This window comes from Pituophis catenifer, unplaced genomic scaffold (genome assembly GCF_029215685.1).
Source record: "Pituophis catenifer annectens isolate HBS135680 unplaced genomic scaffold, rPitCat1.0.hap2 SCAF_9, whole genome shotgun sequence".
In the NCBI taxonomy this organism is placed as follows: domain Eukaryota; kingdom Metazoa; phylum Chordata; class Lepidosauria; order Squamata; family Colubridae; genus Pituophis; species Pituophis catenifer.
The window spans coordinates 28,451,827-28,476,706 of record NW_027256889.1 but is presented as its reverse complement, the minus strand read 5'-3'; the positions used below and the strand labels follow the sequence as shown (position 1 = coordinate 28,476,706).

Below are 24,880 nucleotides of genomic sequence, written 5' to 3'. Positions count from 1 at the left end.
GGTCACTTCTTCAGGAATCAACCAGAACAACCGTAGCACATCATCCAAGTTCCAGTTCCAGACTGGGCCAACAATGGCTGTGGCCAGAGGGCTTCTTCCCCTGCAGGTCCCCATCCAGCCCCTCCCCCACCTCTTCTGGGTTTGGGGTTCTGCTTTCCATCTGCAGAGTCAACTTGCTCTTTTCCTTTGGCACCCCTCCCCAGCTACTTCCTATTTGCAGATAGATTGCGACACTTGAGTCTCCCTTTTCTTCAGTTATAACAGGTTTTCCCTCCCTCCTCTTAATGTTTGGAATGAAACTACTGGAGAGACAGAGACAGAGAGAGAGGGGGGGAAGGAAGGAAGGAAGGAAGGAAGGAAGGAAGGAAGGAAGGAAGGAAGGAAGAAAGAAAGAAAGAAAGAAAGAAAGAAAGAAAGAAAGAAAGAAAGAAAGAAAGAAAGAAAGAAAGAAAGAAAGAAAGAGAAAGAAAAGGGAGGGCAGGCTGTTCTGTATTCTACGCCCGCCCATAAGAGTGCAGGATGGGAAAGCTTCCTCTTGCATGCATAAGAAGGCAAGTTCTCAGGACCAAACCTCCGGAGCTGTCCTTGAGGGCCTCTCCACCTTTCCTACCCAGGAAAGAGCTGCTACTTTACTTCCAACAAATGAGAATTATATGATCCTGTGATTTTCTCCAAGGTGTTTTGCCTGAACAAGTATAGAGTTTCCTGCTTGACCAGTGGGTTGGACTAGACGACCTCCAAAGTCCCTTCCAACCCTGATATTGTTATTTGTTACTCACGTGAGTCAAAAGAAGGGGGGTCCATGACTGTGCAATTGAAACCCCGCCCCCATTAATTATTTTGCAATACCTCCCAAAAGGGGATAGAGTTTTAGTTGTGTAGTTACAACTCCCGTCTTGCCTTCTTGACCTCTCTGCAGGCAACCCTGTCCAGGGAAGCTGATCCTGGGGAGGAATCAATGCAACCCACTTTGAAAGCAGCAGCCGATGCTCTTTCTAGTCCGAGAAGTCCCACCTGCTAAGGAGGCAACCCCACCTGAGCCTCAGGGGCACCTCAAAGGGCCCTCTCCTCTCCAAGGGACACTGGTCTTAGAAGCAGCCCGGCTCTTCTTAGGAGCAGCACCTCCCAAGCAGCTTCTGAGAGAGCTTTCAGCCCCAACTGAGTAGGCCCACTTTCACCTCTCCCCAGTGTTATTGGCCCCCTCAAGCAGGGACAGGGCTTAAGGGCTGGGAGGGGCTGGGCCTAATCTTCAGCTCAAGCTACTTAGCAGGATGGGCTGGGCAACTGGGGAAGCACCATGGGCCACCAGACCTTCTCTGCAGATCAACCGAGGATGGGTGGAACTAACTGGCATGCCCTCCCCTCCCCTCCATGTAGGCAGATAACAACAGCCCCAAACCGAGAGTGAACAGCTGATGTCGGGGAGATGAGTTCTGCTGATGGCTTTTGTGTAGTTCAAGAACCTTCCAGGCCAGAATTCGGCCTCTGTCCTGCATGTTGAGGGCATTTGAACATGGGCTACATGCAGACTCTCCAGCTCCCTTTTGCCTGCCTCGAGATCACAGGGAGAGTTGTGATCCTGGTAATGAAGAAAAAGCACCCACAGGATCAAAATATAAAAATCTTGCCTTCATTTAGGGGAAAAGAGCATTGTAAGAGTTTAGAGGGGTGCCGTGGACAGTTTGCCGCTGGAGGTTGAGAGCCTCGCATTTTGCAGACTGGGGTTCATGGAAAATGGCACAACAGCCGCTCCTCTTGGTCCATTCTGTGCGAAGATGATGGGATCCGGTTCCCATCTGTGCCCAGAGCTCCCTCCCCTGAGTCTCAGGCGCAGGGCTGGGCCTAGGATTCACTGGCCTCCATCCGCCCGTCCGCCTTCTCTGCAGGAGATTCTGAGTTGCTGCTGCAGCCCTTTTCAGGCAGGGAGGCCAAGGCTGAGCGCTGGGACTTCTTTAGGAGGGAGAGGTGGGACCGGGATTTCAGGTGAGCTGCCAACGAGAGAGTCATTCAGAATATTGCTCTAGACATGACAAGCCACCTTGCTTTTCTAAATATAACAACTCTTTTAGCGTATGAGGAAGGGCCTAATTCTGCATAATACAAGTAATACTCAAATTACTACAGTTCATTTAGTGACCGTTTGAAGTTAAAACGGAACTGAAAAAAGTGACTTATGACTGTTTTTCATACTTATGACCAATGCCGCATTCTCCTGGTCACAGGATCAAAATTCAGATATTTGGCAATGGACTCATATTTATGACGGTTGCAGTGCCCCCGGGTCATGTGACCACCTTTTGCGACCTTCTGACAAGCAAACTCAATGGGAAACTGGATTCACTTAACAACCATGTTACTAATTTAACAACTGCAGTGATTCAGTTAATGTCATGATCGGCTCGCTATGCAAACCCTGCTCGCAACCAGACATCAGCAATAGGAGCGGGGGAGGGGGGGGGGGCGGGGAGGTATTGGAATGCAAGTGTGCCGTCTTGAAGCCTGAGACAGATCCAGGACCCCAAAGTCTGAGGCAGAGAGACTGTTCCCAAAAGAACGCCAGTGGAACCGATTGGCTAGCCCAGTGTTTCTCAACCTTGGTAGCTTGAAGATGGGTGGGACAAGTCCACCCATCTTCAAGCTTCCAAGGTTGAGAAACACTGGGCTAGACAAATGGACAATGGGAGAAGCAGGGGAAAGGCCAAGTTTTCCTATGCTGTTTGCACCCGAAAATGTTGGCTCTTCCACTTCTGTACCCATAGGGAATTTTCAGTAAAGTTAGACTCTTGGTAAAAAGATGTCTCAGGAGTCTCCTTTGCCGCCTCAAGCAGTGGGACAGTTGACACTTAACAACGGTGGCAAGTAAGGTCATAAAACGGGACAAAATTCACTTAAAACTGTCTTGCTTAGCAACAGAAATGTTAGGCTCAATTGTGGTTTTTAAGTCAAGGACTACCCATAGTGGGCTTCTGAGCTTTCTGAGAAAATATTCTGCCTTTGGCCCAACTTCCCAAAATAAGATATCGATCTGCAAATCATTCATTCTGAATTTAAGGAGATCCAGACAGAATGGTTAATATCCAAAGCCTGCTACACGCGAGTTTGGGTTTGGGCAGAAGAATCTTGAGAAGGCAGGTTGAACTGCCCTATTTTAAAATGTTAAGTATTTTCCACCTAAACCACACTCAGTTTCTTGCAATTGAACACCTAGCCCAGTATGTCCCAAGCAACAGAGTGAGAATTATAGGCCCTGGATTCCTAAGGTAAGGCTGAATTAAGTGAAAAGGGAAGGTTGATGCCACAGAGCATAAAATGGGCTGAATATGAGAACACCATTGCTGAACACCCATAAGTAACACACAACTACTCAGAACAGGGTTTCTCAATCTTGGTGACCTGTGGACTCCCAGAATTCCATGCTGGTTGAGGAATTCTGGGAATTGAAATCCACATACAGTATCTTAAAGTCACCAAGGTTGAGAAGCCCTGCCATAGAAGAAAAGGCCCAGCACAGTCCATGCAAGCTTTCTACTAGAGGGACACTTTAAAAATATGATTCCTACCGGGGACTTCCGGTGGCACCACAGGCGCCGAAGACGCTCCTTTTGCGAGCGCCAGCCCCACGATCTCGTAAAGCCGCTAGAACAGTGCAAATCAGCTGTCTAGTGGCTTGGAAACTTTCTCCCCGGGAAAAGGGGAGGAAGAGAGCAGACGGGCCTAGGTAGAGCTCCCCAAGGAGCCCCAGGAACAATTCTGGGGCTCGAAGGGTGAGAGCTCCCTGGAAGCCCAACAGAGCTCTGGATCCGGGACGTTTCTGCTTTAAGCAGAAGACGCCGCGACCACTCCTGCAAACAATGCTTGGAATAAACATCATTCAGAAGCAGGCTGAGCAAACTCAGGAGAGATCAGACTTGCAAGTACTGAACTTTAACTCCAAATGTGTATTACTTCCTTCTGACTCATTAAGGGGACCTGACTCATTGAGGATCCAATTTGTGGGGGCAATAAGCTGACTTTGTATAAATATACAAAAGTATGAAGGCTATTGTGTAACGCATTGTAAGCCGCCCTGAGTCTCTGGAGAAGGGCGGCATATAAATCAAATTAAAAAAAAAATGGGGGGAGAAAGTGAAACCAAGATGGCGACTGAGCTTTAATGGGGCGTGAAAGTGAAAGTTAAAAAGGAAAGTTTTGTTTAGCACTGTCAGCCCCTGTTCAAAATTAGAGATTTCTGCTTTAAAAAAAAAAGGATTAAAGGCTAAAAAGACTACAGCAGTGATCTTTTAAAAAAAAAAGGATTGATATTATTTAAAGACTGGGAATTTTTGGATTTGATGGATTTATTGTTCTGGCTGCTGTATAATTGGAACTAAAAATGGCTTCAAAAGAAATAAAGACTATTGTACCCAAAAGTGCTGAGAGCTCGCCAGCTCAAATGTCCAAATTGCAATTGCTCTCTGTTCCAACGGACCAACAATATTAACACTTGAAATGTTGCAGGAAGCCCTTAAAACACAAGCCTCTGTTACGAAAAAAAAATTGCTTCGGTGTTTGAGGATAAAATTCGAGATATTGCTGAGGAGATAGTTCAAATTAAAGAGATTATTCAAGAGCGAAATCAAGAAATTAGAGAAGATATTATCATGGCAGTTCAAGGTCTGGCAGGCCATATTGAAGCAGTAGATGAAAAAGTGGAAGAAATTAAGCAGTCTAATGAGAACTTGGAAAATAAAATGGTGGAGGTCCAGGGTAAGATGGAAAGAGCAGAGCTGATGTGATAATGATACAATATAGAGATATGGAATTTGCTTTGAGAATAAGAGGCCTCAAAGAAAATAAGTAAGAGAATTTGAGAGAGATCTTTTCAGAAGCATTTGCACAGATAATGGGAGATCAAAAAGCAAATCTTGAATGGCAAATTGACAAAATTTATCATGTCAATTCATGGGTTGCCAGACAGAAACATTTACCAAGACACATTGTAGTCTATTTTACAACAAGGAGAATACGCAATGAAATCCTACAAATCACTTTTAAAAATAAACTTCAAGTGCAGGGGCAGGAGGTTTTAATACTGAAAGAAATCCCCCCCCCAAAATGTTGAGAGCCAGAAGGGATTATTCCTTTCTGGTGGAAGAATTGAGAAACCGTCAGATACAGTACAGATGTGAAGTTCCAGCTGGATTAGTGGTGAACTATTCAGGAGAAAGATATCATCTTAACTCAGTGTGGAAGGCAAGAGATTTTTACACCAATGTATTAAAGGCTGGATGCCCACAGCCCCCAGAAGCTAGAAGGAAGACGGAAGCAGAGGGGGCAAGAAAGGGGAAGAAGGAAGAATTGTTGGCTCAGGCCCAAAAGGGAGCTTTGATTACTCAAGAAGAATTAATACAACTTTCGACTACTGTTCAAGCCTTGGAGATAGAAGAACCTAAGGATCAAAGACAGACCCGAGCGGCAGCCAAGCGTCAAGAAGAATTAAGAGTGCAGCAACTTCAGATGGTTCAAGACACTACAAAAACAGAAGCAGTAGGAGCAGCAAGGCCAGAAAGTAAAATGCATGGAGATTTCCAGCAGATGCTCCAAATGCTTCAGGGGGCCAAGAATGGCAACTAGATTTTTGACTTGGAATGTTAATGGCCTAAATTCACCACAAAAGAGGAGAAAAATATTTCATTATTTGAAACAGTTTAAAAATGATGTAATTTGTTTACACAGAGACTCATATTAGAAGTAAAGATAAAAAATATTTAATAAATGCAAGGTTAGGTATACATTTTGTTGCATCTGCTCCCGAGAAGAAGAATGGTATAGTTATATACCTAAAAAAAGATTTAATTGCCAAATTAATTGAAGCAGATGATCAAGGAAGATTTATAGCAATTGAACTTTTAATAAAAGGAGAAAAAATACTTTTAATTGGAGTCTATGCACCGAACCAACAACAGGAAAAATTTTATAAGCTTTTACGTTCCAAGTTATTACAATGGGATTATAAATCACGTATCTTACTGGGCAACTGGAATGGAGTTTTGGACACTAAAAAAGACAAGAAGGGATTCTTGCAGAATATCTCAGTGCTTTCCAGATTGCCAAAATCGTTTTTTGAAATGATGGATGATATGGAGTTGAGAGATATCTGGCGAGAGAAGAACCCCGAAGAAAAAGACTTTACCTTTTTTTCTGATAGACATCAATCCTTCTCTAGGATTGATTTTATATTAATTACTAATGATCTTTTTTCTAGGGTGAAGAAGACGAAGATCTGCCCAAGAGTTTTAACGGATCATAGTCCAGTTTGGATGGAATTAGAGTATGGAATGGGATCTAAGAGGTCTTGGAGGTTAAATGAAAATCTGTTTAGATATGAGGAAAATGTAACAGAATGTAAAAAATTTATGAGAGAATTTTTTATTATAAATATGCATAAGGGTACATCTATGGAAATGATTTGGGATGCAAGTAAAGCATATATGAGAGGTATTTTGATATATTTGAATAATAAACACAGAGGTAAACAGGAAAAAAAAGAGGAAGGACTTAGAAGAGGAAATAAAAAAAAAAGAACAAGCTTTGATATTGAACCCAGCAGACAAGAAAACAAAAGAGGCAATTAATTTATTGCAAGGGCAATTTAATATGTTAATGGCAGATCAGGTTGCAAATAATTTGCAATATGCTAAACATAATACTTTTTGCAATGCTAATAAACCAAGGAGATGGTTAGCATATTTGTTAAAGAAAAAACAAAAGTCACGGACCATAGAGAAAATAGAATATAAAGGTAAAGAGGTTTATCAGCAAAATATGATAAAAAAAGCATTTTTAGAATTTTATGCGAGGTTGTATGCTAGTGATAAAATTCAAAGTATAGATATAGATAGATACTTACAGAAAGAGAATATTCCTACAATTACAAAAGAGCAAAGGGAAGGTCTAAATCAACCAATAACTTCCGAGGAGATTATGTTTGCAATTAAGCAGTTGAAAATGGGTAAAGCTCCTGGGACGGATGGTTTGACAGCTGCTTATTATAAACACCTGCAGTCAGAAATGGTGGGACCGCTCAAAGAATTATTTACTAACATACAATCTGGAGGAGCTGTTCCCCCATCCTGGAGGACAGCTTATATTTCTCTGATTCCAAAGGAGGAGCAAGACCACACTCAGCCAAAAAACTATAGGCCCATATCACTTTTAAATATAGATTACAAGATTTTTGCTAAAATACTAGCAAATAGCTTAATGACAGTCATGCAACAAATGATTCATAATGATCAAACTGGTTTTATAAATGGCAGACAAATGAAGAGTAATGTAAGGCAAGTTGTTAACTTATTGGAGTATTTGGGGAAGAACAGCCAAATCCCTGCGGAACTGATATTTCTTGATGCGGAAAAAGCATTTGATCGATTGAACTGGCAATTCTTATTGAAAATAATAGAAAAGATGCAGTTTGGAGAATATTTTACACAATCTATTAATGCAATATATCAGAAACAAACAGCGCAAATAATAATTAATGGTAGTTTAACAGATACTTTTAACATAGAAAAAGGAACAAGACAAGGATGTCCTTTGTCTCCATTATTGTTTATCTTGACCTTGGAATTTCTGTTAAGTAAGATACGTGGGTCGGATAAAATAAATGGAATTAAAATTAGGCAGTATGACTACAGATTACGAGCATTCGCAGACGACTTGGTTGTTACTTTAACTCAACCATTACAGTCGGTTGTAGGTTTAATGGACATAATTAATCAATTATGATTAATTACAGTAATTAATTAATTACAAGTATCTGGATTTAAAATAAATGCAGGGAAAACGAAGATAATAACTAAAAATATGACTATAAATCAAAAAGAGGAATTAGAAAGACTAACAGGATTTGAAATTGTTAAAAAAGTTAAGTATTTAGGGGTCTATATTATGACATCAAATGCGAAATTATTTAAGCATAATTATGATCCGTTGTGGCAAAAAATACAGAGAGAGATGGAAAACTGGAAAAAATTACAATTATCCTTGTTAGGAAGAATAACAGCAGTGAAAATGAATGTTTTGCCTAAGTTTTTGTTTCTTTTTCAAATGATACCAATACTTAAAAAAGATGAGAATTTGAAGATATGGCAGAAGGGTATTAATAATTTTGTCTGGGCAAGGAAGAGACCGAGAATAAAACAAAAAATAATGCAGGATATACGTGAAAGAGGAGGTCTCAAAATGCCCAATTTAAGACTATATTATGAGGCAGGTGCTCTGTCAGCAATTAGTGACTGGATAAATTTAACAGAAGAAAGAATATTGAATATTGAGGGATATGATTTGGTTTATGGTTGGCATTCTTATTATATGATAAGAAAGTGGATAAGGCTTTTAAAAATCACACATATTAAGGAATGCTTTATTGCATGTCTTGAAAAAGTATCAGTATAAATTAAACTATAAGTTACCAATGTGGGCAATACCCAGACACGGAATAGAGAATATAAGTGTAGACCAAAAACAAGATGTGATTACTTATAAAGAGCTTCTTAATAAGGAAGGAGGTATACTACAATTAAAATCTTTGAATCAACTACGAGAAGAAAGGATAATACAAACATGGTTTCAATATGTACAGTTGCAAGCTAGATGGAGAGAAGATCAGAAAATTGGGATTTTGCAGAATGAGGAGAATTTGGTAAAACAGATTAGAGGAGGGAAGGGGGGGAGGAGGGATGGGAAAAATTGTTGTAATACTTTTAAAACTTTTTAATTAAAAAAAATGATTCCTACCTACTTCATCATCTCCTTCTGCTCCGAGTTCCATTTAGACTTAAATTTTTAAAATTTAAAAACTACTATCATGTGGAATCCGGTAGTACCCCTTCAGACTAACATTTTATTAAAAGGCAAAAGGATTTATGAACTGCCAGTCACTTCATCAGAAGCATGGTGTGGGTAAAACAAGAACTGTGACTGTTTCTTTTTTTTTAATTTTTTAAAATAGTAATTAATAGTAATGTTATAAAAGTTATAACTACAAAGATAAAAAATAAGAACTAAAAAAATAAAAATAGAAGGCGCAGAAGAGAAGAAAGAAAAATATTATGTAGAGAAAAAGAAAAGAAATATATAAAGAAATGACTTCCCCCTGTACCCAAAAATATAAATAATATTAGTTAACTTTTCACCTTTTAAAATATAATAAATAATCTCTTCTTCCCATACCCCATCTCTTATCTATAAGCAAATCCTTAAAAATCTGGTCATTTCAGTCCTGATCAGCAAATGTCTATTAAGGCTTACCAAAGATAACAACAGATCTCTGTTAGCCATGATCAAATAAATCAACTTTATATAACTTCTTTTTATTTTTTAACAATCTTGATCTTCAGTCCCTTCAAGTAAAAGGTAGAGGAGTCCCTGTGGATTTTATTCCGCTAGTGGTTGCTGGCTAGAAGGGGCGCTGCTCATCTCTGTTTAAAGGCCACTGAGTCAGTGTTGTCCAAAGAGATTTCCATGGTCATGTGGCCAGCATGATGCCATGAAGCACTGTTACTGTCCCACTGACGTGGTACCTATTTATCCACTCATATTTGCCTGCTTTCAAACTGCTAGGTTGGCAGGAGCTGGGGCGAGGATGGGAGCTCACTTCATCACATGGCACTTGGTCTTGAACCTGGGCAGCTAGCTTTCCAGCCAACAAGCCTCCACTAAGTCATATCGTCCCAGTCCCTTCAAGCAATGTCCTAAAACCCCCAGCAAGATTTACCTCTCCATTCTCTGTCCCCGATGATGACTCGGCTGCACAGCTCACACAACTGGCAACTCTGCTTGTCCTTTGCTGGCATCGGCTCCAGCCTGAGGGGCTCCATCGGAGGCTTCCGGCCCTGGGGGTTAAAGCCTCAGCCAGTCACTGGATGCCAGGGAGGATGCTCCCATGGTGCCAGCTTTCTCCGAGATCAGCAATGCTCTAGATGATAGCTCTTTTAATGCATGGGACCTTCAGCACTCTTTTCTTCTGGGCAGGAGAACCTGTTTTATCTTTTAAATAAGCGTATCAGAGGCCCCAATCTAGAGATTGGCAAGACTGTTATTAAGATCACCCAAATGGCAAAGAAAAGCACAGAAGATTGACCTCCCTCAGAACTCTTCATCAAGCCTGCTGGTGCTAACAGGAGGGCAGAGGACAAAAGCAGAAGAGTCCAGAGTCTGGCCAGGTGTTTGACAGAATAATAGATTGGAAGGGACCTTGGAGGTCTTCTATTCCAACCTTCTGCTCATACAGGAAACCCTGTCCAACCTCTCTCTCACAGTTACTATTTCTGAGCCAGGTAGCACCAATTGTATACCTGTGAATTTGTTTTTTCTTGCCTACGTGTAAAAGCTTACATTTCTCTACACTGAATTCCATTTTCTTAGATAGGGCCTTGTGTTCAAGTCTGTCAAGAGCCTTCTGGAACTTCTGGGGTGTTGGCTATTCCTGCCAGTTTGATGAGTTCATTCTCAAGAAGAGGAAATGTTTAAAACTACTGGAAGCTGTTACCTGCATTCAGGGAAAGGAAACCATGTTCCTGCTGACTCAAAAAATATGAAAGGTAATCCTTCCACTTATCACCTTGGGAGGGTGGGGGAATTCTCACTAGTCCTGCTCCAACTTTCTCTTTTGCAGGGATGGGGCAATACCTTGTCTCTAGGGCAGGTATGGAAAACCCTCCGCTGGGTCTTTCTGGTTCCCCAGAGCTGCCCACTCCCCGTCTCCTGGGGCTCCTCCACTGGATTGGGCCTTCAGGGACACACACGGTGAGCACAAGGATCTCTCTGCTCCAGACCGAGGGTCTCAGGGGACCCAAGAGGGCAGTGGCCAGTCAGAGCAGCGATCATCAGCAGACTCGAAGTGAACCAGAGAAAATCTCCTCCAGGGCAATCTGATGGTTGGTTACCTTCAAGAAGCTCTCCACAATCTGAATGGCTGGTTCCAACACACTTTTGTCCCACTGAGAGAGATCAGAGACGTCCAAGCCATAAACGGGGGGCACGTTTGATCCAGGACCTGGAGGGATCCATAAAAAAAGAGCATCATCGGCTTTGTGGCCGGAGGCTCCTCTCCCAGCAAAAGGAGTAGGGAGGGCCAATAAGGTGTAATGTTTGGGAAGGTGGGGGATATTCTGAAATATTCCGCTGTGAATATTACATAGAATTTGCAGAAGCTGCCAATTCCTTTGAGGCGAGAGCTGCCGCTGGGAGGTCCTCCAACAAACTCAGTCTGCCCCAAAGGAGAAGCTGGCTGAGGGAATACCCTGCCCTCCTCCCCCATAATCTATCTTCTCTCTGCTTTTCATGCCAATGGGTCTAACTCACTCAGAGGGCAAGTGGGCAGCGTTTCTAAGAGGACTGGACCCTCCTCCTGGGGCCTGTTTATCCTGACTGGGTCTCTCTTTCGATCTTACCAATGCATCATTTTACCCTTTTAATCTGCTATATTGCTTCATATGGCTAATCACTCGGCTGATATTATCCTGTTTCTGGTGCACAGTGAGGAGAAAAAGTCCCTTGTCATCCATTCCTTGGTGGGGAGGAGCGCAGGATTGATCAGAGAGGAGTTTCTAGAAGGGCTACACTGAACTGTGGCCTCTCAAGAGGTAACTTTCTGCTTAAAACAAGACACCAGGTGGAGAGGAGCCAATCCCCTCCCCATCCTGCCTGATGCAAGACCAAGTGCGCCTGTCCAGAGGAGCGATCGCAGGAGAGGGCGGCCTTCCTCCAGACGGTGCCCCATGTCTGCCAGGGCAGGCTGAGTCGAGCAGCAGCAGGACAATAGGCCTCCCAGGGCCAAAATCCGAGCAGGTGATGCCTTTGATTGCCTGCTTGGCAGAGAAGCGAGCACGGGCTGCTCAGCCCCTGGCCAGGAGAAGGCCCCGAGTCTCCCTCCTCTCCACCCACTTCTCAGGTTTCATAACCTTCTCCTAAACCCACCAGCAACCCCACACCCCAGCCTGAGGCAACCCCACACCCCAGCCTGAGGCAAGGTGGGACAGTCCAGTGGTGGTGGGGGCAGCAAAACAGCCTCATTTCCCCCCCACCCTCCCACCAGCTGGATCACGGAGGACAGCTGTGAGTTGGGGCCTCTCCCTCCATCTTGCCCAAGAGGGAAAAGACAAGAGAACAGGAGGCCCCCTTCCGGGTACCTCTGGCTTCAGGTGAAAGGGCAGCCCCTCAGGCACAGCTGGTCTCTTCTCCAGAATAAAACCTTCTCTAGGGGAACGCACTCTGCACATGCTTAAAAGAAGCCTTTACAATTTAAATTTTAGGCTTGGATAACCTTGAACTACGCCATTCCGTCCTAAGCTTAGTACACTAGATTATCTACCTTAACGTCCTACCTATTAATGACTTCTTTAACTTCAACCGCAATAACACAAGGCCTATCAATAGATACAAACTCAATGTAATTCACTCTAATCTTGAATGCAGAAAACACGACTTCAGCAATAGAGTAGTAAATGTCTGGAACACTCTACCTGATCCTGTTTTTAGTTTCTCTAACCCCCATACCTTTTACCTTAAACTGTCTACCGTGGACCCTACACGTTTCTTAAGGGGTCCCTAAGGGGGCGCGCATAAGCGCACCAGCGTGCCTACCATCCCTGTCCTACTGTCTCCATTTATATGTACTCATTTTGTGTGTTTATGGCTATCTTTTGCCTATTTATATCCATTTATTTCTGCCATTTTTTTCATGTGTCCATGTCTATACTGATACTTGTTTCCTTGTACTTGTTGACAAACAATTAAATAAATGAATAAAATAAATAAAATTGTTGTCCATTCCCCATGACACACTTGAATGAGTTGTGGAATGAGCTTTGGTTCAGGATTAGGGTGCCCAGCATGCCATGGATGCCAAGAGGAAAAGGGGCTGAGCAAAAGAGCAGCAGGGAGGAAGGACTTACGTCTCAGGAACCGGTTCTGGATCCACTTGTTCTGCTTCCGGGCATACCTCTTGGTCACCATCTTGAAGTCCTGAAGGGCTGAAAGAGTTCAGGCTAAGGGACGGCAGAGCCAGGAGAGGCTGGCCCTAGACCAGTCAGGCCAGTACAAACTGGTCTCACAGTAGTGTGAGGAAGGCACCAAAAATTCTTTATTTATTTCCTCTGGACCAGCCAGATTTTAGTGTGCCAGAAAATGTGTTCCATCTCCCAGAACACGGAACCATCCGTTACGCCAAAGCTCGCCTAATTCTCTGGCCTGCTAATCAAACAAACCACAGCCTGCTCTCCGGAAGTGCTCCCCCCCACAAGCAGATCCTCACCTTGGTCCAGCAACTGGTGCCTGACCTCCTCTGGACTCTTGTCCTCAGAAATCAGGAACTGGTGGAATTCCTTGAAGCCGATAGACTGGAAAATGCCCTGCTGATAATCCTGGCTGGGGAAGGGATGAGAAGTAGTTGGCCAACATTGCCGGCATGCTGGCTGTCGATCACTCAGGCGGAATCTGGCCTCCCAAGACAGCTCAGCCCTTCACATCCCACACCCCATGGCCAGTGTCCACCTCCAAGCAGGACAGGGGCCTCACCTGTTCTCAGCCACTTTCTCCTGGTTGTATTGCCGGTGAAAGTTCTGCAACTCCTCCAGCAGCCCGGCCTCCATCATTTCATCCACCCGCTGGTCCAGTCGTGTCTCCAGAACTGAGGGAAACCCAGCAGACAAAAAAGTCCAGCTACAACCGACAAAAGCTCTGGGAAGTGACGGGGTGTCAGTTCATCCCAGAGAATGGCTGCCAAGCACACAACATGACCAGTGATTAAAACTGCAGGTGTTCCAGAAGGACCTGCCAAAGCCAGAAGGGCCCTGGCTCCTCCACCTCCCTCAGCCTGAGAGGGGAAGGCTGACCGTAGTGGTCAGACCCTCCCTGTTGTTTACCTGCCTGTTCTGCATGAAGCCAAAAGATGCAAGAATGGGGGTACTTCAGGGGACCTCCCAGGGGTCCTCCCCCTTTTTCCTCATGCTGCCGTCGCAGCAGCTCACTGTGGGGGATGCCAGTTTGTTCAAACAGCTGCAAGCTCCTACAAGAGAGGGAGGGTTGGCTTGGAGGGCATTGGGCTACGCCATAGAGCGAAGGATGGCACCAGACCAGAGGACAGAAACGTCAGAGAAAAGCATGCTTGCAGAAGCAGCCAGGCCAGACCTGCCCCTTGCTGAAGAGAAGGACAGCACTGTGTGATGTCTGGCAGAGGGAATCCCTTCAAACCATCTGGAGGAAACAGGAAAGCTGGAACCACAGCAACGTTTTTGCTGAGCCCTGCAGTAGCTCCAAAGAGACGGCCACCATCCCTGCAACTGGGGTGATGAGCAGATCAGAAGGGGATCAATCCGCTTTAGAAATGGGACCCAGGCCAGGGGCTCTCCAGAATGACTTTCATGGCCATCGTGCCACAAAAGCAACATGCCTTTAGCTGACCTGGTCAGGCGTTAGGTTTCCCTCTCTCCAAACCATGCAGCATTCCCTAGCCTTTGGGTGCATCCAAAGTGAGTTCCTTATTGCCATGGGGCAGAAGCTCCAGCCCAGGGTCTTGCCTGGAACTGCCTGTTCAGCTAGAGAGGCATATGGCTCTGTCTCAGACTGTCCTGGCACAGCTGCCCAGCCTTCTGACCCAGTGCCTCCAGAATCTCAGCGGAAATTAAGGGACCTTATAAGGGAGACAGGTGGCATAAAAATTAAATAAATTAAAAGAGCTCTGCCACTGTGCCCCTGCACGATGCCCACAGGAGATGTGAGGAGAGGCCAGAGCAGAGGCCAACTACAGCGCCAATCTCTCAAGATGCTTCTTCAGGCTGCTCTGTGCCAGTTCTGACCACCGTCACCCCATCTGAGTTTATTGCAGAGCAAATGCAAACTAAATCCCAGGTTTGGGATTGGGGAAGGTCTGACCTCGGCCCCACTCTAAGTGAGCAAGGTGGAGGCGCCTCCTCCATCTCCTGGGCAGGGCAGGGTTGGGAAATTTGAGCAGAAGAGCAAGCCAGGGCCAGCTTCTCACACAGCTGTAAAGCTGCTTGTCTGGTAGGGCAACTCCAGTTTGCACAATTGGTGCAAATTCCGGAGCAGCCCGGCCCAAGACATGCCTTTCAGGCAGCTGTGCATGACAGAGCTGCTGCCCGCAGGGCAAGGGGTGCTGCTCTGCTGCTGGTCAGAGGAGGCTCCCAACAGATCTCTTGACAGTGGGAACAATGGATCAGCGGAACAGCTGGACTTTAGAAGTTGTGGAGAGTTTTAAGAAGAGACTGGACAGCCATTTGTCTGGAATGGAATAGGGTCTCCTGCTTGAGTAGGAGGTTGGACTAGAAGACCCCTAACAAGGTCCCTTCCAACTCTGTTACTCCGAGATCAGCTCTGACCTCGTTGCTTCATGGTCATGTGGGAGCTTCCTCAGGGAACACGTCCAAAAATCAAGATGGTGGCTACGATCACCTAATGCTGGCTCAGGAATTCTGGGAGTTGAAGTCCACAGGTCGTAAAGGGACCACAGTTGCCCATCCCTGACCTAATTGAAACCCTGTCCCATTAGTACGCTGTCATCACAGTTGCCATCTGGACTTTCTTGTGGGGGATCCCTTGTAATCACAGCTGTTGAGGATTACTGGCCCGGGTGTCAAAGGGCTTGGGAAGCTCCTGGCAGAGTTCAAGAATACATGGGCAGGGGGGTCTGCAGGCTGTGTTCAAGGGGAAAGCAAAGGTCCGCCCATTTTTTTTATGTGGCTGCCAGTGTGACTTTGTGGACCCTATCTTGCAGACCTTCCCTGCATGGTCAATGACTTGGGTGACTTTAGAACAGGCGCTCATGCTGGCTGAGGAATTCTGGGAGTTGAAGTCCACAAGTCTTAAAGCTGCCAAATTTTGAAAACCCTGGTTTATTGTAAGGGGGGCATTTTTTCAGCAGCCAGCAATCATAGGGTATTTGCTAGTCACATTGCCCCAGGGAGATGCAGGGTTGACTTCTTCTCTCCTTTTCATTTTTAACAGAAGCTGAGGGGCTGTGCTTGCCTGAAGGAGATAAAAACCACAACTTCCCATTTTTCAGAGAAATTGCTCTGCTGTTGCTCATCATCTGTCACCAAGTATCAGAGGGCAAATGAGGTGGACTTATAAAACTGTAACTTAAATGGTTGGCAGGGCCACACAGCCAACAGGTACTCTCCTGACCTAGAAAGTGCGAAGGAAGAGGTGAGAGTGGGACTATCTCTACCCAGCGTCTGGGAAACAAAACGCTCCTCCAGAGGAACCTGTAGGTATAAGCCTCTCATTTTCAGGGGCCTGCAGCATTTGGAGAGCACTGGCTGCCCTTGTTGCAGCCTCCAGAAGGGTGAGTGGGAACCTGCCCCTCTCTGCTTCCAACTATTCGACTGACCTGATTATTTTGCGCTTATTATGAGGGTGCAACCTGGTTGCCATGTTAGGGTCCACCAGACTCAGCCGACGGTGTAGCTCCTGACTCTCCAGATTCTCCAGTTCAGCTTTCCACTCTTCTGCCGCCACTGCTGGACCCCGGGCCTCCCCCTGAAAAGACAGAGACGATCACACACAAGACAGATTCGCCGAAGTATGACACAACTGCTGAGACCACCTGAAGCTAAGCTCGCAAATCCTCTTTTTCTGATCTTAGCAAGGGTCCAAGAAGGACATCGAACTCAAAATGGAGCCCTCGCATTCACCCGCCACCATCCTAGCACTGCCCATCTTTCAGGGGGACATCCAGCTTACAAGCAGAACACCAGATGTCAGGCAGGGAGGAGGAAAAGCTGAAGAAATCATTGCGACCAACAAGTAATAAATCAAGCAGCATAAGGAAAATCTCAGACCATTAGACAGGGTGGGGAGAAATATTATGCTATAAACGTGACATTTTTGTAACCAAAGATTTTGCAGGCATTCAGAAAAGGCAGGGTTCTGCAACTGTTTGGTGAAGGAAGGAAGGAAGGAAGGAAGGAAGGAAGGAAGGAAGGAAGGAAGGAAGGAAGGAAGGAAGGGCTTTCAGAAATGAGGTATAATTTACAACTCACACAAATCAGCCAAGCAACAGGAAGGCAAAGAACGAACACAACCTTGATGAAACTCCTTCTCCCCCATCTGTCAGTCAAAATCCCTCCTGCCAAAGGATTAATTTCTATTGTCCCAAACTGAGGCTTACCTTGGTGTCAAACAAAACCTTCCAGAGCAAAGATTCAATGTAATAATTTGTTCCACCAACCACAATTGGGACCTTCTGGGAGGCAAGAATCTCATCAATGTGAATAGTTGAGGAACATATGAAAAACTTTGAAGCTAAGCCTCATTAAAAATATGAGGCTACGTATATAGAACCTGACAACTTTAAAATAATACATTTTGGAAGACATCTTTTTCTTCTCTATTTCCCCTTTTTCCACAATTAGCATTAAGTTTATTCTTAAAAAGTTGATGCACCACCAGCATCAGAAATGTTTGGTTTTCCAGGATACAATTTGCATGTGTTCTTTGCCTGAGTCGCAAACGTATTTCTTTACTAATTCTCCTAACAGTTAGAAGCCTTCCGCCCTCCCCTCCCCAACATACTTTCTCAAATTTGGATAAAATGTGGTTTATAGGCCCTTCCTTGGTCGTGGTTCATTCCCACAGCACTGAACCAGTGGTGAAATCTAAAATTTGTTACTACCAGTTCTGTGGGCATGGCTTGGTGGTGGTGGTGGTGGTAATGTGACTGGGTGGGCGTGGCCATTTTTTTTTACTTTTAAAACCATTTTTTCCTACCTCTTTGGCGAAGAGGTTGTAAAAAATTGCTTTCAAAGACTCTGACGAGCCCACTTGAGTTGCCTGATCAGCAGAGGCTTTTTTTCTTTTAAATGCCTCTGACGATCAGGCAACTCAGCTTGGATCGTCAGAGGCTTTTTTTTTTTTTACTTTTAAAAGCATTTTTTTGGCCAAAGAGGTTGTAGAAAAAATGCTTTTAAAAGTAAAAAAAGCCTCTGATGATTGTGTGGCTCAGCTGGGTAGGGGGAGGGGGGCAGGGATTTTTGCTACGGTTTCTCCGAACCACCCGCCTCTATCGCTACTGGATCGGGCGTCACCCCTACACTGAACCCACCCATGTCCCAACAGAGTCTCTAGCAAAGGATATGATGGCGGTGGCCTTCTTCTGGAAGTCCAGCACTGTGTAATTGGTGACCAAGGGATCCACAAAGCTGATCATGTGATGCTTGCACAGCTTCTGCTCCTGGGCTGAAACTTTGTTGGTGATGACATCCAGGCCCTGATAGATCTGAGACGGGGAAAGACAAACAGACGAAGCGTTACATTCAGCCAGTGCTAATCTTCTTGCTGGGGGCCAGCCAGTATCTCAGCTGGCTCCCCACTTCAAGCCACAGGAGGCCTCAGAGCAGGCCAAGGGTCAGTCTTAAGGCCCTGCTGAGGATGAGAATGTCACCCCCACCCTTAGAAAGGACATGCTGGTTCAGGGCTGCTTAAGTAGGCACTGTGCAAAGAATGTCTGCCTGCCTGCATCAACATGCCCTGATGACCTAGTGCACCAATGAAACAGTTCAGTCGGCTTCCCAAAGACGTCTCAAGCACTCTCTTCCTAAGCAGCGGGGTGCACCCCTCCCCGTGGGACAGGGAGGAGCCGCATTCCTTCTCTTGCTGGGAAAAGGGGAGTCTGCGGAGCCTGAACCTACAAGCAAACTCACTCCATCCACTAGTCTCAAAGCCATCTCTGGAGACTCGTGGTGTGTTTTCGCATCCCCACCTAGGATCTGCTCGTTTTGTCCAGAGAATAGCTCAGCTTCAGAGGTAGCCACGGAACATTTGAAAGAACATTTCAAAGACAGGAACATTAAGCATGTATCGATTGCTTCTTGTTCAGCACTGAGGAGCCACAACTGACACAGAGCAGACAAGTTACGCTCCATCATCTGCTCAACCCATCCTTCTGGTCAGCTGGTTGTGAGACCTCAAGGACCAGGGGAGCCACCTTTCCTTTTAGGATTACTCTATATCAGTGTTTCTCAACCTTGGTAGCTTGAAGATGGGTGGACTTCAACTCCCAGAATCCCCCAGCCAGCGCTGCTTACGGAAGGAACTGCACCTTCGAATATGCAAAGTAATTCTCCATTATCACCACCTTCCTATCTCCAATTCAAATCTGGGATTTGGTGCTGAATGCCAGGAGACAGAGTCAGTGCAGGCTGGTCTGGGTTTTGTATGATCTTGTTCCTAATTGGCAGCTTCTATGTTCAGAAATCCCAGCTGGTGGAGCAGCCAGACAGCCTCGCCCTGGATGCAGCCTCAGCAGAAGGATGCTCGCAAGCGAAGGTCCCCGTCTTAGGCTGGAGGCGCCAAGGTGTCTCAGCCTCTACAACATCTTTCCTGCCCCAAAGGAGTCAGGCAAGGGGGCAAGGGCTGAGGAGGGCAGGGGCTGGGATAGAAGCACTGTCCCTCCAGCCGGCTCACATGTAAGGATTAAAACAAGATGAGAAGAAACAAACAACCCCAGTGATATCCAAAGGCAGGGTGGGAAAAATTACAAAGCAAAACAAAACACAAGACAGAATCATGCAATATAAATCTACACCCGGGGAACGGCTGCTACTCTTTTCTCTGGACCTCTGCAAGATCCTTGCAGGGCCTGGGCCAGTGGTGAAATCTAAAATTTGTTACTACCGGTTCTGTGGGCGTGGCTTGGTGGGGGAGGGGGTAATGTGACTGGGTGGGCATGGCCAATTTTTTTTTTAACTTTTAAAATCATTTTTTCTACAACCTCTTCAGCGAAGAGGTTGTTAAAAAAATGCTTTTAAAAGGCTCTGACGACCCCAGCTGAGTTGCCTGATCGTCAGATACTTTTTTTTCTTTTAAATGCCTCTGCTGATCAGGCAACTCAGCTTGGATCGTCAGGCATCATCTTGGATCGTCAGCTTTGATTGGATCGTCAAACTCAGCTTGACGATCAGGCAACTCAGCTTGGATCATCAGAGGCATTTAAAAGAAAAAAGCCTCTGATGATCGCATGACTCAGCTGGGCATGGGGAGGGGGCAGGGATTTTTGCTACCGGTTCTCCGAACAACCCGCCTCCATCACTACCGGATCGGGCAATCCGGTCTGAACCGGGAGCATTTCACCCCTGGCCTGGGCCATATTTGTTTCTAGGGGAAGGCTGCTTCAGAGGGGTTGAAAAAGGCAGGTCTTTTTACTATATTCGACAGCACAGAGTCAGATGTTGAATCCTTCACGTTTTTGAGATCCAAAATCTTCCAGGAAATTTGAAATGGACACTTAACATTAGAACTATCATTAACAAAGCACAACAAAGAATGTTCTCCCTGCATCAACTCAGGTAGTTCAGACTGCTCCAGGAGCTGTTGATACAGTTCTGCGCAGGAATTATTGAGTCTCTCATCTGTACTTCAATAACTGTCTGGTACAGCAACCAAACAGGACAGGTGCAGACTCCAACGGATAGTTAAGACCATGGAAAGAACAACTGCAACCAGCCTCCCTTCTATAGAGGACCTGTATGTTTCATGGGGTCAGAAGGAGGGGCTGAGAAAATATCCCTCCCATCCTGGACATGAACGGTTTCAACTCCACCCCTTGGGATGGTGCTACAAGGGCACTGCAGGCCAAAGCAACCAGACACAGGGATAGTTTTTTCCCTTGTGCCATCAGTCTGCTGAACACCTAATTTTCACAGTGCTGTCTAATGTATATTATCCAAGTTGTATGGCTATAGCATTATCACTATAGTGACTAAATTAGTAGACCAGCGAAATGCTATGGACATAGAATATTTAGACTTCAGCAAGGCATTTGACAAAGTAGATCACAACCTACTTCTTGGTAAACTAGAAAAAAGTGGGATAGACACCATCACCATGAGATGGATTTGTAACTGGCTGACAAACCGTACTCAACATGTAATCCTTAATGGTATTAACATCTACATGGAAGTAAGTAAGCAGTGAGGTACCCCAAGGTTCCGTCTTAGGCCCAGTACTCTTCAACATCTTCATAAATGACTTAGATGAGGGAATAGAAGGGAAACTTGTCAAATTTGCAGATGACACTTGTTCTGTTTTGGGCTTGAGTGGATACAGCAAGAACTGAGGCAAGACAGATTCAAATAACAGCTAACTTTTTTGCCAACAGAGCAAGACAATAGCTCAGGCAATAACAGAACACATTCGCCCATTTGACAGCTCCTTTTATACTTGTTTCCCGCTAAGGCCCGGACCAGAGGGAGAACCTAGAATACAACACTAAGCTGGCAGGAATAGCCAACACCCCAGAAGACAAGCTCAGGATCCAAAAAGATCTTGACAGACTTGAACAATGGGCCCTTTCCAACAAAATGAAATTTAATGTGCAGAAAAGTAAGATTTTACACCTAGGCAGGAAAAACAAAGGTACAAGTACAGATAAGGCAAAACCTGACTCAAAAACAGTAACTGTGAGAGGGACCCTGGAGTCCTAGTGGACGATCCCTTAAGCATGAGTCAGCAGTGGCGGCAGCAGCCAAAACTAATGCCATCCTTGGTTGTATAAACAGAGACAGAATCAAAATCACATGAAGTATTACTACCACTTTATTAAGCCTTGGTAAGACCATATCTGGAATAGTGCACCCAGTTTTGGTCACATTACAAAAAAGATGTTGAGACTTTGGAAAAAGTGCAAAGAAGAGGAGCAACTAAGATGATTAAAGACCTGGAGGCTAAAACATATGAAGAACAGTTGGAGTCTTTGGGCCTGGCTAATCTAGAGAAAAGAAGGACCAGGGAGGACATGATAGCAGTCTTCCAATATCTCAGGTGCTGCCACAAATAAGAGGGGATCAATTTATTTTCCAAAGCACCTGAGGGCAGGACAAGAAACAATGGATGGAAACTAATCAAGGAGAGAAGCAACCTGAAATTAAGGAGAAATTTCCTGACAGTGAGGACAATGAACCAGGGGAACAGCTGGCCTTCAGACATTGTGGGTGCTTCAACACTGAAAAGTTTTTAAGAGAGACTGGACAGTCACTTGTCTGAAATGGTATAGTACAGTGATGGCTAACCTTTTTGCCATCATGTGCCGGGAGGAGGGTGGGGTGGGGGAGGTTCATGCGCATGTGTGCCCACACCCATAATTCTATGCGCCCTACCCTGTGCATGCACCCCCCTCCCCCCTGCTCTTCGCACGTGATGGCCAGGTAGGCCCGTTTTTCTTTCTCACCTGGCTCCAGACCCTCTCTATGCATCTGGGGAGGGCGAAAACAGCCTTCCCGACTCCCTCGGAGGCCCTCTTGGAGGTCTGAAACGGCCCATTTCCCAACTCCTGGTGGGACCGGAAATGATGTTTTTTGCTGTCCCCAGCCTCCAGAGCCTCTCTAGGAGTCTCTGGAGGCTGGGGAAAGTAAAAAATGACACTTCCTGTCCCACTGGGAGTTGGGAAATGGGCCATTTCAGGCCTCCGGAAGGGGTGTGGAAGGCTGTTTTCGCCCTCCCCAGATGCATAGAGAAGATCTGGAGCCAGGTGAGAAAGAAAAACGGGCCTTCCCCACCCTCCCAGGCTCTCCAGGGACAGGAAACAGCCTGTTCCCTACTTCTGGTGGGCCCAGAAGGCCCGAAAATCAGCTGGCCAGTGCACGCATGCATGCCAGAGCTGAGCTGGTGTGCCCCGATATGGTTACATGTGCCACAGGTTTGCCATCATGGGTATAGTATCTCCTGCTTGAACGGGGCTGGAGTAGAAGACCTCGAGTCCCTTCCAACTCTATTTTGATTCTTTTTTTCTTATTATTCTTTACCATCCTCTCTTATTGGTGGTATTGTTATTAATATTATTAATTATATTGCTTTGCATGTACACTGAGAGCTTGTGCACTGGAGACAAATTCCAAGCGTATCTAAATACACTTGGCCAAATAAAGTATTCTGTTCTATTCTATCGCACAAGATGTCATTGCTTGCTTCATGGAACCTGGAGCAACCCAACTTGGCCAGGACTTGTTGGTCAGGCAGAATCCACAATGGTAAAGCAACTCTGTAGGTCTGCAGGCCCTACCTCACCCTTCTGTTCAAGGACAGTAATCACTCAATAAAAGTGGAATACAAGAAGAGAACAGATTAAAAGGCCATACATCCCTAGCATCTTGGCTGCTCTACTGAAGGAAGAGAGAATTGGGACCAAAGACAAGCTTGGAGGCTGCAGCTCGCAGCCTGGGAAAAGCACAGGTGACCATCTCAAGAGTCTGAGGAACAAACTGAGGGATAAGATGGAACTCTGTGGGCCACACTCCCAGTCAAGTGATATCCCAGATCATCCATGAAGGCTACCAAAGTCTCAGCTCCATGCATGCCTGTCAGTTCAACTGAACTGATCAGGGTTTCTCAACCTTGACAAATTGAAGATGAGTGGACTTCAGCTCCAAGAATCCTTAAGCCAGTGGGAGTTGAAGCCCATACATCTTCAAACTGCTAAGACTGAGACACCCCGATCTAGATGTCGCTTCTACTGGTATGAGAGAGATTCTTCTCTAGGCCTCTCACTCCTAATCGGAACAGATGCAGCATCCAGGCACCAAGCAAAACATTTGCTAGCAGAGGCAAAATTGCTGGCCAAAGTGCCATCATGCTGGGGTGGAAGAGGTGATCCCTCCTCAACAAGGGCGTTTTCCACTCTGGTCAGGCTGGCTGGAGAAGATGGGACTTCCGATTCAACAGGTTTGAAAGGTCCCTTGTGGGAAAAGCTGTTGCACAAAAAACACAAGGAGGTTTCTTAGCCCCCCCACCCCACCCCACCCCACCCCCACCCCTTGAGAGCAAGCCCAGCAGCCTGCAGTGGGCGACCCCCTCCTTGATGCAACTTAAATTAGACAACCACAAAGGCTTCTTTTGATATTATTTGTGCAGCGCAGACATACGGAGGCTTCCCAGGCTACAAAATAAGTTGGCAAGAAGCCCCTTTGCCACCCTGGGTTGACGGAGGACAGACTCCCCCCCTCCCCCCCGCAGTTCTACAAAACGACCGATTGATGGACAGATGCCATTTTATGCCATGCCTCCTTTGTAAAACGGCCACGTTCCTACCTACAGGAAACTACAGGAAAGCCACCCAGTTTCTATGCGTTTCTAAAAGGCGAGACGTGCCATTTAAAGCGCTCAAAGCCAGAGCCGGGCGGGCCGGAAGCTCCCCGGGCCGAGGCCGCAGCGCCTCCCCAGAGCTCCGGCCGGCCGAGTGGCGGGCGTGGAGAGGCCAGCCCGGGAAGCTCCGCGGCGGAAGGGCCGGCCAAGGGCCACGAGCAGCCGAGCCCGCTTCGCGCAGCGCCACCGCCGGCTGGCTCTCTGCCGCCCCTCGGCAGCCACAGGGCCCCGCGGGGAATCCGGCTTCCCCCGCGGGCTCCGCGCACCTGCATGGAGTCGGCGCTGACGATCTCGCCGCCGAAGCGCAGCCCGAGCTGCAGCGCCAGCCGCGACTTGCCGGTGCCCGTCGCGCCCAGCACCACCACCAGCGGCGGCAGCCGCCGCGCCACCGCCGCCGAGCGCGCCATGGCCGGCCGGAGGACGGGAAGTCAGCCGGGCGGGCTGGGGAGGGGGAGGGAGGCGGGGCCGCTGCTGGTGCGCGCGCTGGGCTGGGGGGGGAGGAGCGCGCGTGCCGAAATGCCCCCCTGGGCCGCCCCCCCCCCGCACCAATTCTGAAGTTTTCGGGCCTTTGGGCCAAGTTTGCACAAGGCCTGCCGGGGTCACAAGTTGTGCGCTCTGGAGCATTTGGTTTATAAACCATGATTCGTACCTTAGCTGTTGGTTAAGCTCTTTTCAGGAAACCCTGGCTTGGCAAGAATGTCAGGCCAAGACTTGGATTCCAGCATTTCTCCGGCTTTTAGAGGTC

General features: G+C 46.4%; 1 protein-coding gene across 3 annotated transcripts; it reads right to left on the bottom strand.

Moving 5' to 3' along the window:
• Window positions 1–1,608: 1,608 nt before the first annotated feature.
• On the bottom strand, window positions 1,609–24,549 carry TRIT1 (tRNA isopentenyltransferase 1). 3 transcript variants are annotated; one of them, XM_070949615.1, is made up of 11 exons: window positions 24,402–24,549; window positions 18,138–18,277; window positions 17,171–17,270; window positions 16,391–16,539; window positions 13,908–14,050; window positions 13,561–13,672; window positions 13,298–13,410; window positions 12,939–13,016; window positions 10,929–11,038; window positions 9,758–9,875; window positions 1,609–1,988 (listed from the first exon to the last, which is right to left on the bottom strand). In XM_070949615.1, exons 1-11 carry the CDS (start codon window positions 24,540–24,542, stop codon window positions 1,843–1,845), a joined length of 1,350 nt encoding a protein of 449 aa, XP_070805716.1. In that variant the 5' UTR covers window positions 24,543–24,549; the 3' UTR covers window positions 1,609–1,842. The 3 variants fall into 3 exon arrangements, with proteins under 3 accessions (XP_070805716.1, XP_070805715.1, XP_070805717.1); XM_070949614.1 differs by lacking the exon at window positions 24,402–24,549 and adding an exon at window positions 18,702–18,797; XM_070949616.1 differs by lacking the exons at window positions 9,758–9,875; window positions 24,402–24,549 and adding an exon at window positions 18,702–19,049 and having other exon boundaries at window positions 1,903–1,988.
• Between the last annotated feature and the right edge of the window lie 331 nt (window positions 24,550–24,880).

Bases quoted from the DNA above. Each gene is read 5' to 3' on its own strand.
- TRIT1 (XM_070949615.1), bottom strand. From the start codon at position 24,542: ATGGCGCGCTCGGCGGCGGTGGCGCGGCGGCTGCCGCCGCTGGTGGTG. The intron at 18,278-24,401 runs GTGCGCGGAGCC...TCCCCGTCTCAG, and splicing joins TCAGCGCCGACTCCATGCAG to ATCTATCAGGGCCTGGATGT. The intron at 17,271-18,137 runs CATATCCTTTGC...CTCAACTATTCA, and splicing joins CAGAAGAAGGCCACCGCCAT to CATTGATGAGATTCTTGCCT.